The sequence below is a fragment of the Colias philodice genome, chromosome 13 (assembly GCF_061535455.1).
Source record: "Colias philodice isolate Cphi_HAF_F1 chromosome 13, ilColPhil1 Martin Lab GWU primary, whole genome shotgun sequence".
Lineage (NCBI taxonomy): Eukaryota > Metazoa > Arthropoda > Insecta > Lepidoptera > Pieridae > Colias > Colias philodice.
The window spans coordinates 8,611,313-8,630,025 of record NC_143098.1 but is presented as its reverse complement, the minus strand read 5'-3'; the positions used below and the strand labels follow the sequence as shown (position 1 = coordinate 8,630,025).

The following is an 18,713-nucleotide window of genomic DNA, read 5'->3' as shown; positions in this document are numbered from 1 at the left end:
TTCCTACTAAAATAAATGAAGTTGAAAGCTTTCATGAAGAAAGTAATTAAATTACTTTAACCTAATCTTGGACATAATAAAAGTTTGTAGATATTGCAAAAACTAATTCTTTAAAAATAGTATGTATAATGATAATTCCGCAGTATTTCTGTGTATCAACAATGAAAATAAGATGTAGGTATTATGTAAAGAAAATTAGTGTAAAAAGTTGAAATAATTTCACGAACTTACCATTATAGTATTATTTTCAAGATACTTATATCCAATTTATAACATCATGAGCTAGTTAGCGTGTTCGTTGCACAGGTGTACCACAATGGATGAAAACATTCGAGCCGATTTGTAGCCATTGTTTTCTGTTACATAAGAATACGCTGCAACCACGAACTGGATTCTGTCTTTATTTGTAACGTAAAACATAACTATGTAGTATATTTTATTCAATGCTCTTTTATCAAATAAAAATATACTTTCTGTACGGATTTGTAAGTTGCGAGCTTTCTTAAAAAATTGGGCTTTATTAATTAAAAAAAGATTTTAAACACATAAATTATTTTTATAAGGCACAGTGCTAAAGTCTATAAAACATTATTAATCAAAACTTTGGTATAAGGGCCGATTTTTCAATGCTTGGATAAAGCTTATCCGTTCAATAAAGTATTACACGATAATATTAAAATGTCACGGAAACTGTCAAATACGGGCAATTAGAATACGTTTTTAAAATGGTAGTTTTACACATTATTCGACAAATAAGTTTTAACCAAGGATTGAAAAATCAGCCCTAAATGTAACAGTAAGAATTCATATTAAATAGGTATACGAATAAATAGCTACTTCAAAGAAAGATTTCGTCGTTTTTTTGGCGTTTACCCGTTGCTAAACTTGGCAAGTCTAGTCTAGTTCTATTATAAAGCTAGCCAGATCTGGGAGAGGTTGGCGGGTCACGACCTCGCTGAACGTCCACCAAAATACCCAGGAGACCTGGACACCGGCCAAAGACATACCTTCACCCCTACCACGAGAGTCTATATACAGAAGATATTTTGTTGTAAACAATTGCACAATTGTAATAAAGAATAATAATAATTTTTATTTGCTTTAAATATGGTGAAAAAATAACAGCAGTAATTGTTAACCACATGTTTCGCTATAACAAACATAGCATGCAAATTATCAATATGGACATCATAATTAGACTATATCAAAACAAACGAATGCATGAGGAGATAAAAAAAAACTCATTCTCAATTCAATCCTTTATTCTGAAACATATCATTAAAAATATAAAATAGGTATATTATGTAATAATATGACATAGACCTATCGCAGTAGCAATTCACACTTTTAAACAATTAGGTATAATGTAATTTAATTTTCTCTTTTAAATGATTTTAAGTATTTAAATACACCTGTTTTAATAATAAAAGTTAAGATAAATAGCATGATTTTACGCATAATAATTTAGATAAAAACATTTCACAATATTTTTTCTTTTTATACGAATACAAAGTTTATATTAGATTATTATCTCTGAGTCATGATAAGGCTACCGCAAAATATTATATTATCTGTAAAAAACTCAATACATAATTATTAAATATCATAATCAATGGATCATTCATATAAAAATATATTTTTTAACATCAATGTTAATAATTCTTAAAAAATTTTTATTGCTTCTTCATTTTTTTAAAGTAAGCAAGTTATAAGACCGTTATTTTCAAACTGTCAATGCTATGACCGTAATCTTTCTCCAAATGATTAGTTAAAGCAGATGTTTTTATTTTGGTGGACGTGCACGGGTCATGACCTCGTCCCGCCAAAATTAGCCCGTGACGACAACGCGTTGCGCGCCAACCGACCGCACATAACCTATAAAATTATGACACTAAAAACTTCTATAAACTTTAGAAAATGACTTGTATGGTTCTCACTAAAAAACACTATAATTGTGTAACATTATTCATAATTAATTAAAATAGTTTTCTTGGGTACCGACGTGTAGAGGTAATGATGTAGAGACAAATGAGTAACGTTAGATTCAAATACTTAGCTGTACAATATAATGACTTAATATAAAGGAATTCAATTTAGTTAATTTAATTTAACCAGAACGTAAGATAATTTTCATAATTATCAGTAAATTTCGTATTATACATTTATATGTATTTCAGACACAGTCTATTTAGCAATTCTTTTACGTCCTGCGTTAAAAATAATTTGCCTTTTTAGAATTCATAGCTCATCCTATTTTGTTTGCTGGTTTATTCATCAAATGACAAAAATTATGTCTTACTCATGAAAGCATAATCAGAAACAACATTAGTTTACTTAATTTAGTTACATTTTGTAACTCAACCTAACATGAACGTGCCTACTCTTAACTCTATGACAGACACGGTTTCAAATACAATTTGAATCAGATTTTCAATAGTGTCTTTTCCTATGAATAGGCGCATATCTAACAGTAAAGCACTGAGTCTAGCCAGATCGACGTTAGAATGAGCGTTATCATTGAGTTTCCTTGAGCGCGATAAGGTTTCGCTTTGTCCGTCGGAGTCACAGTTCGCTATCAGGTCGCTTATCAGCTTATCAGCAGTCACGACGGTATGACCGGTCGCACGTCTATACTTTTGCCCTTTCATTGCACTGAAATTGCGTTCCGATTTACCGTTCAAGCAATTTTTAGCGGCTGGGGTTTCTTACTTTATGGTTAGTTTCAGTCTCGTATTTATTATTATCGTTTAGAGAATGTTTCACATTTGTTGCATTTGTTAAAGTTATTTATTTGCAGTTGAATGACCCTATATTTTTAAGAACAGAAAAGGAAATTTCATTTAATATTGAGGGAAATGGATTCTTGTTATTCCATAGCAAAAATAATTTAATTGTTAAGGCAACAATTAGGAACTCTACTTTCAATCATATCGATACTGTCGTGGCCATCATTCTTCATGTGGTTGGTATTCGGTACATATAAGAATTGAGAAGTAAATAATAGGAACTTAGTTAAAAGATAATGTGTTGGCTGTTGTTATCTGATATAGTATTGTTATTGTTGGTGTGTCTGTTTATAAGCTTCACAGCAAAACGAGTGAGAAAATGAATTTCCCAAGCGCGTGTTCTCGGCGCGTGTGATCCTGGCAACATTTACTAGTCTTTTACATCTCTTTCAGACCATAAACTTTCATTATCTTCAGAAACGTAAGCATTAGAATGAAAATTTTTAAATTGCCAGACTACAACATAAATCTCGGACTGAACATTCATTATCTAATCTGTATAATGCAATTTAAATTGGGAATTTTATGTCATAAACATGTTTCAATATAATAACGTATTTGACTGTGCTAACTACATTGTATGAAAATTATTGTTATTACTTCTTTGCACAGTGTAAGAGCAAATTTCAATTTAACAATGTGTTTCACCTATAGTTTTATGTATGAAAATCGCTCTTATTTGTTTATTTTTCCCTATGAGGATTTGACTAAAAGGTCATTTAACAAGTGTAAAGTTTAACCTCTGCTTTGACCTCTTATTCCATAGTCTTGTAACCTCATGCAAATGTATGAGACAATTTGCTTGCAGATGTTAGCTACTTAGTAGATGGTTGAGAATTGTAAGGAATTTTACATAAGGGTTCGTTCAGCAGTCGCTAGTGGCATCGGAAGGTTAAGAGCCCGTTATCGGCTCTTATCAGGCTCGTACGTACTATGCCCCATTTGCTCGTTTGACCTGACACCTCAGTTATCAGTTGAACGTTGCGATAAACCGCTGTACATACCTGTTGCTTACCTTTAACACTATTTGTTTCTTTCTAAATTTTTATGGTTTTATGTTTAAGTGCCTTATTGAATTCAGTGTGTTGTGGTTTTGGAAAATCTGTTTACGCAGTGATTGGTTATTTGATAAGTAATAAAGTTATTGCTAAAAGTTCACTCTGATTCATGTAGGCCGGTAATAAACTGTCCGTGTCTGCAGTCCGTGTTATTATGAGATATTGGTTTTATTTTATCGAATTCAATAGTATATTCAGTTGCTCATAAACATATATTTATTGGTTAGTGGTATGGAGTTTGAGCCACATAATTAAGAAAAGTTAAATGTCATATCACATTACTTTTTCAATAATCAACAACATGAATCTGTAATATTTGTTCAGTGACTAATTCTAAGAATTTGGCACGATTATTTTCCGAGTAATGAAATAAAGATAGTGTGTTTATAAAGGATTGATAGCACTCAGTCAAATAGGAAATAAAAATGTTCAATTAAAAGCATAATCTTGTTTGGCTTCGTCTTGGACTTTGTTGCTGTCATAGATGACGAATGGCAATTGTAAAATTTATATTTCAAATCATGTCATAGTGTAGAGGCTTTTATTGTATGGAATTAAGATATAATCTCAATACTTTGTTAATTAAATAAACTATTTTTTTTGTTTAGGTGAACATAAAAGTAAGTTCTATTCATACGGACGTAGTATTACCGTAACATGTTAACAATCGCTTTCGGTTTTTTAATATACTATCAAACACATCTCTTATATTAATTGTGTATTAAATAACGGAAATAAACACACAACGTCAACATTTTGATAAATAATTTGTACAAACCACAAACTAGATTGGCTAACAATACAATAATATAGATTGAAATATTTGAAAATGATAAATAACATGATTATAGAGGTCACAGCCACGGCCATATCTTTTATCTCTCGATTATTTATGTACTTGTAATCAGGTACTTTGAAATATAGGTACCTATTATTTATCTGTTTGTGTCTCTAGTGTGGATATATTTCCTGAACTACAAAACTTGATAACGATTTGACTTACAATTTATATATTCCATTTAACAATTAAATTTATGAAAGGTATATAGGAATACTATGTATATTTTTACATTTCATAATATAGGTTTAATTTACGATTTAAGTTTTTTCTTTTCGCTTGTACAGAAAGGCGTGAAAAGAAAATAATTACAGACTAGAACTTAAGAGCATCTCTAGTAAAATATCTATAACCTATTAAAAAACTCTTAGTAACTTTATACTTACTTCACAAAGATATTTTTCTACAAAGGGTTTTAAATTTAAACTTTAGATTATCCTGACAAAAATGTCTGAGACTGTATTACAAAAGTGTTCAAAAGAACAATCAGTTGAAAGTGGTAAAGTGACTGATAAAATAAAGTGTGAAGTGTCAATAAAAGAAGAAGACGAAGATATAAAATCTATGCAGCGGGAGAACAGGCTGACTAGTATTATAGATCAGTTGCGGTACCAGAATATGAGTAAAGGTAAGTTATATATTAGGTAACTTCTTGCTAAACAGTAAGCCGTAGATCTCACCAGTCATGTCGATTTACCGTCATAAGATTATAAGAGCGATGGAATTCAATTATTTTTCCGCGCTATTTACTTTATAGCGCGTTGAAGATTTGTCAGAAACTTCGTCCTGGATGGAAGTAGGTAGTTGTAATAATTTCAGCCGGTGTGACTGAAATTCAGTAAGGAGGACTTATTATGATTGAAAGGTAGAGTATAGAGTAAGAGTAACTATATAAGATAAAGTATAAGTATCTATTGTAACAAAATTTCCTCTTGTGACACATAATTTATGATAGAGCTGATATTTTTCAAGTTCTTTCTTCGTTGTTGATTTATTTTTACGCTGATTTACTAAACATTTTACTGTATAATAATTACTTTATCAAATATTATTTAAAAGAACACAATAAAGGTATTTACTTATTCATCTACAGATGACTTATCATTTGTCACTTAAAACGATAAAGTGAGTACCATAACACAATCTTAAACACACGTAAACCAAATTAAAAGTAAATCAAACATGCAATTATTCTGTCGCTAAGGTCACGGTTCACACAGTTCACGGATCCAAAGCAGAACCGCGGTACGATACCATCAGCATTGTTCGTAGATCAGATCCATTGGGAGCGAATCTAATTGCACGGGCGCACCCGACGCGTGCCTTTTGTCTCGCTGGTAATTACTCTTATAAATCCACTAAGCGATTTACATTAAGGCTCTGGTTGTGCAGAGGAGAGAAGCGAGAGCGTGTAGGGATTTCAATAATAACGAGCTGTTTTAATAATAATGCTGTTATGTTTACTTCCTGAAAATAAGACTGAAAATATGGTTTAGAGATTTATATTATCGCTTTATTGCAGATAAAATTTCATAATTGTTATCTTGGCGACCGAGGGGAATATACAAAATCAAGTAAAGTACATATAGGTAACATAATATTATGTTCATTTTGTTTATTACTTTTCTTTAAGCAATTTACATCAATTCTAAATATAATAATCTGTATACACGGGCCAGTTTCACCATTTGCTGACAGACATTTATAGCAATTTAACTTTGGCATACATTTTCATTCATCAATTTAACTGACAGATAAGCTAAACAGAAGATAAACAGAAGTTGTGAGAGCTTTCCGCGCATCCCGTCACGTAGCGAATGCCTCTGATAAGATCGGCTCAAAGGTTGTGACTCCGTTTCCGTTGCGGTCGAGACTCCTCGGTTTCTATTAGAATGGGAGATTTACGACGTGTTGGATTACATCTCTGTAATTATTTCACTGATTCTCTTAGTAATAACGTTCAAACATTCATTGCTTGATATTCTGATTGCCTATTAGAGCGTTGTGCTGATTACAATGCTGTTGAGATTTATTTTCTTTTACTTTATTGGATAGGTTTGATTTTCGTTATAATATTTACTAATAGACAATCTATTCTTAGCTGTTTGTATATTTTTTAAGTAAGCTTTTTTTTAAATTAATTCAGCTTAATATTTAATGTCCGAAATGTTAATACTATGATAAGAATGCGATGAAATAGCACACACTAAATTATTAAAAAAGAATCGAAAACATAATGTTGGTATGTAGAGCCAAACGATCACATGTTTTGCACAGTTCTAAAATAACTCGACAGTGAATATGACGAATGTCATTCACATTTTGAAAAATAAAAATAACACTAAAAAGCACTCGAGTGTTACAATCAAGAGTCCAGAGGTTTCGGAGGTTTCAAATAACTAGAGGATTCGTAGAGCTAATTACTTATATCTTTAAGGTATGACAAGTTCATAAGAAAACACTGCGACACTAATTTTTAATAATACTAAATAATTGTAAGTTAGGCAATAAGAATTAATAGGTAATTTATCTGTAATGCTTTTATGTAGGCTTTTATTGTATTATTGCTACAATTTAATTAGAAAATTGATCCAAATACAAGGAGGAAATCATAAACCAGAGACTATGACTGCAATCTAGTCTGTTTTGTTTTAGTCTGTTTAGTTTATAGTTGTAAGTAATGAAAGTTTTATATTTATATAAAACGGAGTTAGAAGATCCGGGATAAGTACCCATGGTAATCTACGTTTTAAATGTATAATTATTTTAATTAACTTCTTGGCGTCAGTATACCATCAAAGGTTTTTATTAGTTCGACGTACTTCAACTAAAGTTACATTATGTCCGTTGATTCGTAAAGGTGAACGTGAGAAATATAATAGATTTTATGCAGTTCTGCGTGTGAGACTGTCGGAACGTCGTCGGAAATGTTTATTTTAATTTAAGTTTAATTATATATCTCCAGTTATCCAGTTAACGTTAAAACTTAACGTGTTGCATCTATGAATTACAAATCATATTCCGATCAAAATTAACGTAATTTTTATCAACATTTTGTTGGCCAATAAGAATAACAATCACACTTCCTCCTAATCATAATCAACAACCTGTACCTGTTTCTATTTCAAGGAAACAGGCCTTCATACTATAACCCACCACGGTGGTCAAGTGATATCGCTAACACATTCTTGGACTCTACCTTCAAAGGAAACTTCTCCCGAAGAAACTCTCCACCAATACAAAAAGTGTCGAAGTGAATAGTTATCAGAAAATTTAAAATACATATATACGTATTTTTGTTAGCTGTAGGACCAACATCAAACTCCCGACTTTGTGATTGAAATTTAACCTCAGCATTGAACCAAATCGCTCTCATAGCACGATCTTAATTAAATACTATCACAAAGGTCTTTCACAATCTGATTTATTCAACTGCACTTTAATTACGTGAAAATAGCATTGGATTGAATAAACGTTAAGTGTTAGCGGTCATCACGGGTTAATGGACCCTGCGTGTTTACAGGAGCAATTTTCACTGGGAACAGTGATTGGGATATGTGCCTTAATTGTTTATTTAAATGTTTCCATTCATTGGTAAAATGAGATTTTAAATGGTCCTTGTAATTACTATTACGTGTTTGGATTGATGTTACATCGATTAATACAGAAACAAAATTAAATTTTTTTTAAGTAATAAAAAATAGCACGATTGCTCTAAGTTCTCACGACTTACCTGTACAGATGAGTAATAACGATTAGATATAAACATAATACCATTTCCTATGTACAATGTATACAGGGCATATTTTGTCACTTATTTCATAAAAATAATGAAATCTTCCTCTTTATTCTACCTTATAATAGAAGGAAAAGCGCATCCACTTTAAAATATAGCCAAACAAATAAACTACAAGAGAACCCTTTCTTACTATTTCACCAACGCTCCATTAACATGACTTAAAGTGAGTATGCGTTTAACAGCCTACGTTACATTCCTAATTGTAATTTACTATAAAGCACCTGCATAAATAGCTGACCTATCTCAATTAGCAGTTACGGCGATTATTTAAATAATGATTTAATAAATTGTTCGAATGGAAGACGGCGCGGCGGCGAAATTTAATCAGCGCGTGCAATTTATATCTGATGCGTTTTATGCGCTTATAAAAGGATGATTTTGTTCGTGAATTCTGTTGTATTTTTTCATAATGGAGTTAATGAATTTGTTGAGGAAATAAAGCATGTAAATGATTATGATATATAAAGTGAGGTGAAAAGGAAAGTTTTAAAGAAGAAAATACGTAGATACCTATAAGACATGAAAATATAAAAAAACTATGGTCAAACTTGTCCATTGCGATTGTTGCAACAAAAATTTTGTTTATTAATCCTTAATAATTATTAATTATAAAGTATGTTGTAGAAGAAATATTTTAATTGGCTATTTTAAAAAAAAAATGAAGATCTATTATTGTTAGATTCCTAACATTGAAAGGTAAGTGTGATAGATTCGTAACAACTTCTACATGAACAAGAAAAAAATCCCTCTCGCTGATTTTGATGTAAATTTGCACCTAATAGATTGAGTTAAAGTCCATTTTTGAAAACATGACGTTGAGGTTAATATCTATTGGGTGTGAGCGAACAAGGCAAGCGCAGTGATCTATAGATGGCGCGCGGAACACGGAATGATCTGCGCGGTCAGCATAGAACATAAAAAATGTAGATGCTGTACTAAGTTAGTTTTAATATTTTTTATTTTCATATAGGTTAATTTAAATTTTAAACTAATTAAAGAAAGACGGTAAAAGAATAAAGAGAATTTTATCCTTTACTTTTATAACTCTTTTGCCCTGTTAAGAATAATATTGAAAGGATGCATTGGACGCAAGTGAGATATCTTTGGACAGTAAGTACATGGTAGGAATTTCATTATTTTTATTTTTAATTAATACTTAGCAAAAATTTTAACCCTACATTAATATTATGTACAACATAAGTTCTTAATGGCTTTTATAAATACAGAACTTAAACTATACATACAATGAATTAAAACAGCGATAGCCGATAAAGTAATGACAGTCTGTTACATTAATCTTTGCACGCAGGTCGCGTGCGCCGCTGCCGTTAGCCACCGAGTGGAAATTTATAATGATCGATATATTTTGCCCCTTTCCACTCACCTCGCTCTCCAACAGGCGACAGAGTCAACTCGGATTTACTTCATTCATTAGGTTTCGAGTGCAATGATATAAAATGCAAATTAACCGCAATGTTCTTAAACGTATGGCGGGAAATTTGACAGCTCAGGGTTGCCACTGCCAATCAAGGTAAGAAAAGAGAATGTTTAAGGAAGAGTATCGTTGGTATTTCGACTTTAAGAATGTTTTATTTCTCATTTAATTACTTTCAATAATTCCGTCCAACATAATTACTCAGTAGAAATAACATTGAAATACATAATGTATCTTCGGTTAGTACTTAAAGAAAATTAAAGGACTATATTCCTTGAACTTCCCAGGGCGTCGTAATGTATTTTAGATTCAACTGATAAATAGGTCAAGTAAACCCTATAAAGTGCTTGTTTATAGCCTTAAACTAACTTACCTCCCTAGTTACGCAAACAGTACTTGAACTTTAGTCTGAGAGATTTTAATTTAAGATTTACTGTCTTATCTGGTGTATGTAAATCTGGCTTTATTCGTAGTATATAGGGCATGAAAGGGTCAACTGTATATAATGAATAATAGTGTCGATTTAGATCTAGACGCAGGTCTTAAGGCAGGGTATTAGAAGTATTAAATCTTATTTACACATATTTTATATCGACAGTTTGATTTTAAACGTAATAGCGTAAAATCTATTGTGCTCTGTACCAGCTGGTTCTTAGAATACTGATTTACAAATTATTTACGAAAAATATACGATATGGCGATAGGTGTGATAGACTATTGAAGTTTAATAACTCATCACTAAATAGTATAAAAAAAATTGGTTGTCTGTAAAGTCGGTTTACTGACGATAGTTGAACGTGACAACATCTTAAGGCCGATTGTGCTTCTTTGTCGGTCGTTCCGCGCTCTCGCTTGCACTATGGAACGCCTCAGAGCGAGGTAACGCCGCATGAGTCATGTTTTTTCATGCATGCAGCCGGCTCTATCGAATTATAAGACGTTGTCACGTCAAAAGTCGCTTTCTCTGTCAATATAATCCTATATCCCTATGTATGCTTAAATCTTAAAAACTACGCAACGGATTTTCTAGAACATATTCTAATAATGTGACTATAATTTCCATTTGACAGCAAATATTCTCTCAAGTAAAAAAAAATGGTAAAGTGATTTATTAATTATTCAATTTAATTACTTCTTTAATACGTCAGATATAGTTAACTATATGGCAATACAATAAGCTGTTACATTAAATATTTACTCCACTTTCAATACCATAAAACATAATGTAACCTCTCTCCACATTGTTCCTCGAAGTTTAACAATTACTTTTAAATTACAACACATAACAACTGTTATTAAGTTCAATCACTTTGTAATGAAATCTTTCGTGTAATTAAATTCATTAGCTGTACAAATTATTTTGTAATTTTATGATATAATAAGAGTGAATCAGATTGAATCCTCGTAAAAAGCGTTCTGATTATTTTTATACGAATGTAGAGCAGATCCGAGTGAAGAAACTTTATTGGTATCTGTAGTTTATTGTTACAATGTAATAAATTCTTTTTTTGTAATGACTGTATCAATTAATACAATAAAGAGTTGGAGGTTTGTTATTATCGACTAGAAAAACTTGGTGAAAAATAATTAATAATTTGTTAAGCTTCACCTGATTTTCCTACGTTTTGCTTGTAACTTTTGGACTCGATTTTGACCAACTTTACACGGACTGATTTATTTCAAACACAGTTTTGACAATGTTTGTTCTATATAACATTGATTTATGCTAAACAAAGATTACCGTAACGTAGTTAAACACGTCCCTGTTAACACGCATTAACGTCGCAATTACGAAGGTCAAAGTGAAATAGAGGAGCACTTTGATTCGAATAGGAAGCGTGACTGTTGGTACACTGCGGCCACAATTAGCCATATTTGGTAAGGCAAGCGCCTTAACGCTCGAACTACTAATATTTATTACTTGCTCGAGATATAAACTGCGCTTTCTAGGCGTTACATGTAAAAATAGAACGGTAGACAAATTAAGAGAAGAAAGCAAATACAATAGCGAAATTCAAAATCGTCGGACGACACTTCAGCTTCGCTCAGATTTTCATAAAATGGAAATTTCTTCAAAATTAAATATAAACATATTCGAATATGAACATATGTATATAATTTTGAAGATATTTATTACGACTTGAAATAACTAACTTAAATATAATCTCTATCCAATAATGTGGTTTATATGCAAAATAAAACAGAAGTTTTCCATTGAATGCTTTCACTTCTTTGATCTTTAACAATAAGTTTCGCTCACAAAAGTTGCTACGTATGTTTTTTCATTGGTAAATTTAAGTGACTCTGCTTGCTTATATTAAACTATACCGCGAGGCGAACGTGAAAAGAAAATTCTCAACACAACGACATATCTTCCAAGCGTAATTCCGCTGCCCTCCATAAAAATGTATCGCGTAGTATACGAGATAGTTTCGCGGATTCAGAGTCTGAAAGCGTGACCACGGTACAATTAGCTCGGGCTGAGCTATATCGGGGCTGACTACATCTTGATAACGGGTGAAATGCTATCAGTAACAATAGAGCGAGCCGCTTTGTTACCGACACTTATCTGACTTGGTTTGTTTATTGTTCGCGTACGGTACAAGAGCTACAAGCTTTGGCTTGTCTGCAATTAGGCTTGCGGGATTTTTGGGATGTTGATTTGGCGCGCAGTGTCGTTATTTATAGGCGGAATAAACTGCCTCAATCTGAAGTGATACTTGGTTGGACAATGAGATGAGGGTGTCACGTCAATGAAGCACGAACAACTGATTGGTTTTGAATTACTTGTATATAAGTTTACTGTGTTTGGGTATGAAAGAGATCGAATAAAAGTATCAGTATTATGAAGAAACTTCGCGTCTTTAAAGGTAAAAACACTTTATAAAAATACATTTAAATCTTAAGTGTTAAATTGCATTGACTTGATTAACACTAGTCAGTATGGTAAGGCGATAATAAGTTTTATTTAAGTATTTTCTATTAGAGCATACTTCTTTAGTGATATAAATTACAACGAGATCGATTTGTAAACATATACGCAATTAATAGTAGTAGTGAGTAGACGCAAAGTCGTTAATTGAGAGACTTCAATAAATCAATAAAATCATTTAATTAAAGAAAGTACGAGCTCAGGGTCGTTTATGGATCCATTAAGTGGAACAAGTCTACTCGAAGTGCAACATTCTTGTACATAATGTGCAAGGCGTCGGTCGTACATCGGACTTTTTGCGCACTCATTCATTGCGCACTACTGTTATTATTGCGTTTTATTTCCTATATTTTATTGAATTTCGACGATTATTTCAAATTAGTTAAAATTATTTTCAAAAAAGGGGTCCTCAATTGCTATAATTTGTAGAGCATATTTTAAAATATCTTATAATGCGTATTTATAAGTTATAACACATTTTAAACGTTTAGATTGAACATTTTAAAATGTATTGTAATCATAATATAGAATATTATGATTTATGTTTAATCTGCATATTTTGAGAATATGAAACATATTATCATAATTGATTTGTTTAGTTTCATAAATACCACTTTAAGTAACTTGTTATTCATTTATTATGATTTATGACTAACTTTATATTATAACGACCACTGCATATCATTATTATTATGTATTGACATGGGTCATAATTCAAATCGATTATAACATTAGATTATAATCTAGTTTGAACTAATATTCAGTACTTAAATAATAAATATGTATGTCAAACATATGCTAAAGTGAAAAACTAGTACAAATTATATGTATATGTATTTTAAGAGCTTACTGGCTAATGATAAACGAATTTTGAAACAACGGAACACGAAAAAAACAAATCTTTCCTTTTTATAATATTGTTTTAGAAGTACAGTAGTGTGTGAAGATAATTGCTACAACTAATCTTAGTAATGGAGAGCAGGTCATATTTGTCAGTGAATGGGAGCGTGGTATGTGTGTACCTTTTTTAACTCGCTTCTAAGTTCTAACTATTAATTAATGGATGTGCGGACTTTTTCTCGTTACAATAAATAAGGGACGTTAATTGAACGTAATTCTTCTCGTTGACAGTTATTGAAAATTAATAAAGTAGATTAGCTTGATGCATCAATGCTAGGAATTTCTTGCTTGAAGTGTACGCTATGTAGTCCATTGAATAAAAAGTTCTAGAGTGCGTGAGTTAGTAACGTAAGATGTTTCTTCGGTAACATGTCAAGAGTCCCTAGGTAATAAACATACTAAAACCCCGGGACACTAGGAGGAGCCCCGGAGTAGGGGGAGGGGGGAAATGGGTCCATTTTTTTCATTTTTCGCTTAAATCTCAAAAACGGTACATGTTAGAGAAAAACTTTCAAGGAAAAGTTGAAAGGCCATAAAATTATCTACAAGTTGTACCTAAATCATTTTTTCCTATATCCTACTGTTTCTGAGTTATACGCAGTAAAAAATGATTTTGGTTCAAACAATTTCCCCATACTACACATCAATCGATCAAAAAATATTTATTTCTTCCAAAAAACTCAAATGTGCAACTTGTGACCGGTACTGATAGATTGCTCTTAATTAGGTCTTTAATTAGTAAAATAAACACATTCCTCCATGGAAGCCTTTAAGAGGAATCGATTGTCAAAATGTTATATTAGAGCAGTTTGAGTTACTGAACTTGATCTTTTTATTTTTTTCTTCCAAAAAAACTCAAAAGTGCAACTTGTGACCGGTACAGATAGATTGCTCATAATTAGGTCTATCATTGATAAAAATACCAGATTCCACCGCGGAGGCGTTTACGGGTAATTGAATTTTATTAGGGTAGTTACGATACTTGAACTTTTTATTTTTTTTCTTCCAAAAAACTCAAAAGTGCAATTTGTGACCGGTACTATTAGATTGCTCTTAATTAGGTCTATAATTGGTAAAATAAACACATTCCTCCATGGAAGCCTTTAGGAGGAATCGATTGTCAAAATATTATATTAGGGTAGTTTGAGTTACTGAACTTGATCTTTTTATTTTTTTTCTTCCAAAAACTCAAAAGTGCAACTTGTGACTGGTACTGATAGATTGCTCTTAATTAGGTCTATAATTGGTAAAATAAACACATTGCTCCATGGAAGCCTTTAGGAGGAATCGATTGTCAATTATTATATTAGGGTAGTTTGAGTTACTGAACTTGAACTTTTTATTTTTTTTCTTCCAAAAAACTCAAAAGTGCAACTTGTGACCAGTACAGATAGATTGCTCATAATTAGGTCTATCATTGATAAAAATACTAGATTCCACCACGGAGGCGTTTACGGGGAATTGAATTTTATTAGGGTAGTTATGATACTTGAACTTTTTTTTTTTCTTCCAAAAAACTCAAAAGTGCAACTTGTGACCGGTACCGATAGATTGCTCATAATTAGGTCTATCATTGATAAAAATACCAGATTCCACCATGGAGGCGTTTACGGGGAATTGAATTTTATTAGGACAGTTAGTTAAAAAGTTCAAGTATCGTAACTACCCTAATAAAATTCAATACCTACTTAACGCCTCCATGGTGGAATCTGGTTTTTTTTATCAATGATAGACCTAATTATGAGCAATCTATCGGTACCGGTCACAAGTTGCACTTTTGAGTTTTTTGAAAGAAAAAAAATAAAAGTTCAAGTATCGTAACTACCCTAATAAAATTAAATTCCCCGTAAACGCCTCCGTGGTGGAATCTCGTATTTTTATCAATGATAGACCTAATTATGAGCAATCTATCTGTACCGATCACAAGTTGCACTTTTGAGTTTTTTGGAAGAAAAAAATAAAAAGATCAAGTTCAGTAACTCAAACTGCCCTAATATAATATTTTGACAATCGATTCCTCCTAAAGGCTTCCATGGAGGAATATGTTTATTTTACCAATTATAGACCTAATTAAGAGCAATCTATCAGTACCGGTCACAAGTTGCACATTTGAGTTTTTTGGAAGAAATAAATATTTTTTGATCGATTGATGTGTAGTATGGGGAAATTGTTTGAGCCAAAATCATTTTTACTGCCTATAACTCAGAAACGGTAGGATATAGGAAAAAATGATTTAGGTACAACTTGTAGATAACTTTATGGCCTTTCAACGTTTCCTTGAAAGTTTTTCTCTAACATGTACCGTTTTTGAGATTTAAGCGAAAAATGAAAAAATGGACTCATTTCCCCCCTCCCCCCACTCCGGGGCTCCTCCTAGTGTCGCGGGGTTTTAGTATGTTTATTACCTAGGGACTCTTGACATGTTTCCGAAGAAACATCTTACGTTACTCTAGACCCCCCTTGGAGGGACTCATTCAATGGACTAATGTGTACGCTGTCGTGGAATTGACGTAGTGGTAGAAAGGGTAGAATTTTATCAAATTGGTTAGATGAACATGAAAAATAAAAGATTGTATTCAAAATATATCCATAATAATGTAAACATCAGTCGTAATAACAATTACAAATAAATAGCAGTCATAGATGAATATCATCAAATTGGTTGTCCGAATATTTAAAATAAAAGAAATTTTATTCAATGTAATAGTACTTTTTCTAAACCACAACAGTAACAATGTTCTTAATAGCAATTACAGATTGGAAGACACAGGAGAAAATCATAAAATTGTTAACACGAATATTGAATAGAATAATCAATAAAGGTTTGAAAAAAATCTTTTAGCATCCCAAATAATTAAAACAAACAGTCCCAATAATATGAATTACGTAGCTTGTAAACTGTAGAATGTCGTCAAATTTGTTAGACGACGCGGGTGTCACAGTCATGTACATGGTACAAGGCAGAGCTACCGTGGGCGCGCAGCTAATATTTTAACTGGGCGGTCTTCATTGCCCGATCGCGACTAGCCGAGATTAGTGTTGGGGTGCTGTCGATAGAATATTTTATAATAATTAATTTTAGATCTAGATTGGGTGAATATGAAGTTTTATTATAACTTTAATTTGTAATAATTCCTATAGGGTATGGAATAGTTAATTAAGCTTTTTATTTGGTTATCTTTTATTTGGTAATACAAAAAAAAATACATAGTTCCAGTTCTGTTGGGATAAAACAATAATAACTTATGTGTTTGTTAGTATTTAGCGCCCATAATAGTTATGTGATTCATATGATAGACAGATGCAGAATTTTTTTGAAAGAAGAAAGTTTTTTTAATATTTCATATATGTTTTTGCACGCCTCATAAGCGAAGCGTTGAGGTGGGTACTACTGTCACTTCGCGCAAAACATCTGATTTTTCAAACTTAAAATGTCTTTATGTATCATACATTGCACTTGTAAGATAATACATACACACACATATTAAGAAAAAACACTATTTTTAACGTTCATGATATTTTTGATGTCATTTTTTGTTATTTAAACTAGTTAAAAAACAGTTTAAAAAAGTTCTGTCTTGGACGTCCGTGTGTCTGTATGTGCGGATCCTTTTTCTTGTTAACACGATAGCGACCGAAATACTTTACTAATCGAGTCTTTTTTTTTTCTCTTACGCTTGAGTATGCTCAGGAATAGAACCCTTTCATTTTTCAGGGTCTGATTCGATGTGGTTTAATTGTTATTAAATAAACAAAAATAATAATTAATAAATATTTATTAAAAAAAAATTATGACGCGTGCACTTTTGGATTTTCCAAATTTTTTAAATATTGCAATGCATTCTGAATAAACTATCACCATTATCACTTACAAATTTCTGCAGCTGTACCAATCGACCATCATTTGAACTGATAATAAAACAATTGTATTTCTGTGACCCATTTTTTAATTATTTGTAATTTGTTTTTGTAGGAACTTTTTCATAAATACCCATACCCAACATATGATTACTATGTGACAAGAAACAAATTTATTAACAGACGATAGTTCTTAGTTGGTATTCTTTTCATCGATATCCCCAGCCCATCCCTACCGAGTGAAAAAGGCGTGCACGAGTTGCTCTCATTAATCTTTCATTTCTACGTTATATTATTAGAAGAACGGGTTTGCACGAATGCTGGGGGAGGAGGGGGGGAGTGAACCCGGTTGAACCCTCGGTAGCACCTGCCGCGTCCGGTGCCTTGCAACGATTTAGCTTGTCTATAACACCTAGTTGTGTTACACTAATGAATAGTGCATTGCTTTGAAATATGTATCGCGAATGATCGAATTTGATATGGTATGAAGGTGGTATGCCATGTTTTATGTATTGAAGTATACAATATTGGAGAGGGAAGGTAATGATGAGTTATTAAGGAACGCAATATATTATTACTAGCCGCGCCCCGCGGTTTCACCCGCGTGGCTCCGTTCCTGTTGGTGTTAGCGTGAATCGTGATGATATATAGCCTATAGCCTTCCTCGGTAAATGAGCTATCTAAGACCGAAAGAATTTTTCAAATCGGACCAGTAGTTCCTGAGATTAGCGCGTTCAAACAAACAAACAAACAAACATACAAACAAACAAACAAACAAACTCTTCAGCTTTATAATATTAAATATATTATTATTGGTCTTAAATTAGTGTTTTGAAAGTTTTTGTGAATTGTTGTCTAGATTTGCAAAACTTCAATATTTTAACTTAGCTATGAATTAATGCCTTCGTGAATTTAAAAATAAATTCGGAATAGATAAATAAATAAGCTTTTTTGTCATAAATGGTCATAAGAAGAAGCCGTTAGTTTTATTTCATTTGATAATTCGTGTTTACTTCAAATTTATTTCCAGTATCATACGCTAAGCGAAGAATATGAAATGAGTCTCATAGATATAAGTGACACACCAACAGAGATACAACACGGATT

The 18,713-nt window shown here is 32.0% G+C and overlaps 2 protein-coding genes across 2 annotated transcripts in view; one reads left to right on the top strand and one right to left on the bottom strand.

The window, feature by feature from the left end:
- LOC149483558 (uncharacterized) overlaps positions 1 to 18,713 on the bottom strand; it is a 50,528-nt gene that overhangs the window by 896 nt on the left and 30,919 nt on the right. The window contains exon 2 of the mRNA XM_089702659.1: positions 232 to 394. Within this exon, the coding sequence (XP_089558785.1) occupies positions 232 to 234 (3 nt within the window). The 5' untranslated portion in view covers positions 235 to 394. The remainder of the gene's footprint in view (positions 1 to 231; positions 395 to 18,713) is intronic.
- LOC149483556 (uncharacterized) overlaps positions 5,130 to 18,713 on the top strand; it is a 184,693-nt gene continuing 171,109 nt past the window's right edge. The window contains exon 1 of the mRNA XM_089702648.1: positions 5,130 to 5,310. Within this exon, the coding sequence (XP_089558774.1) occupies positions 5,130 to 5,310 (181 nt within the window). The remainder of the gene's footprint in view (positions 5,311 to 18,713) is intronic.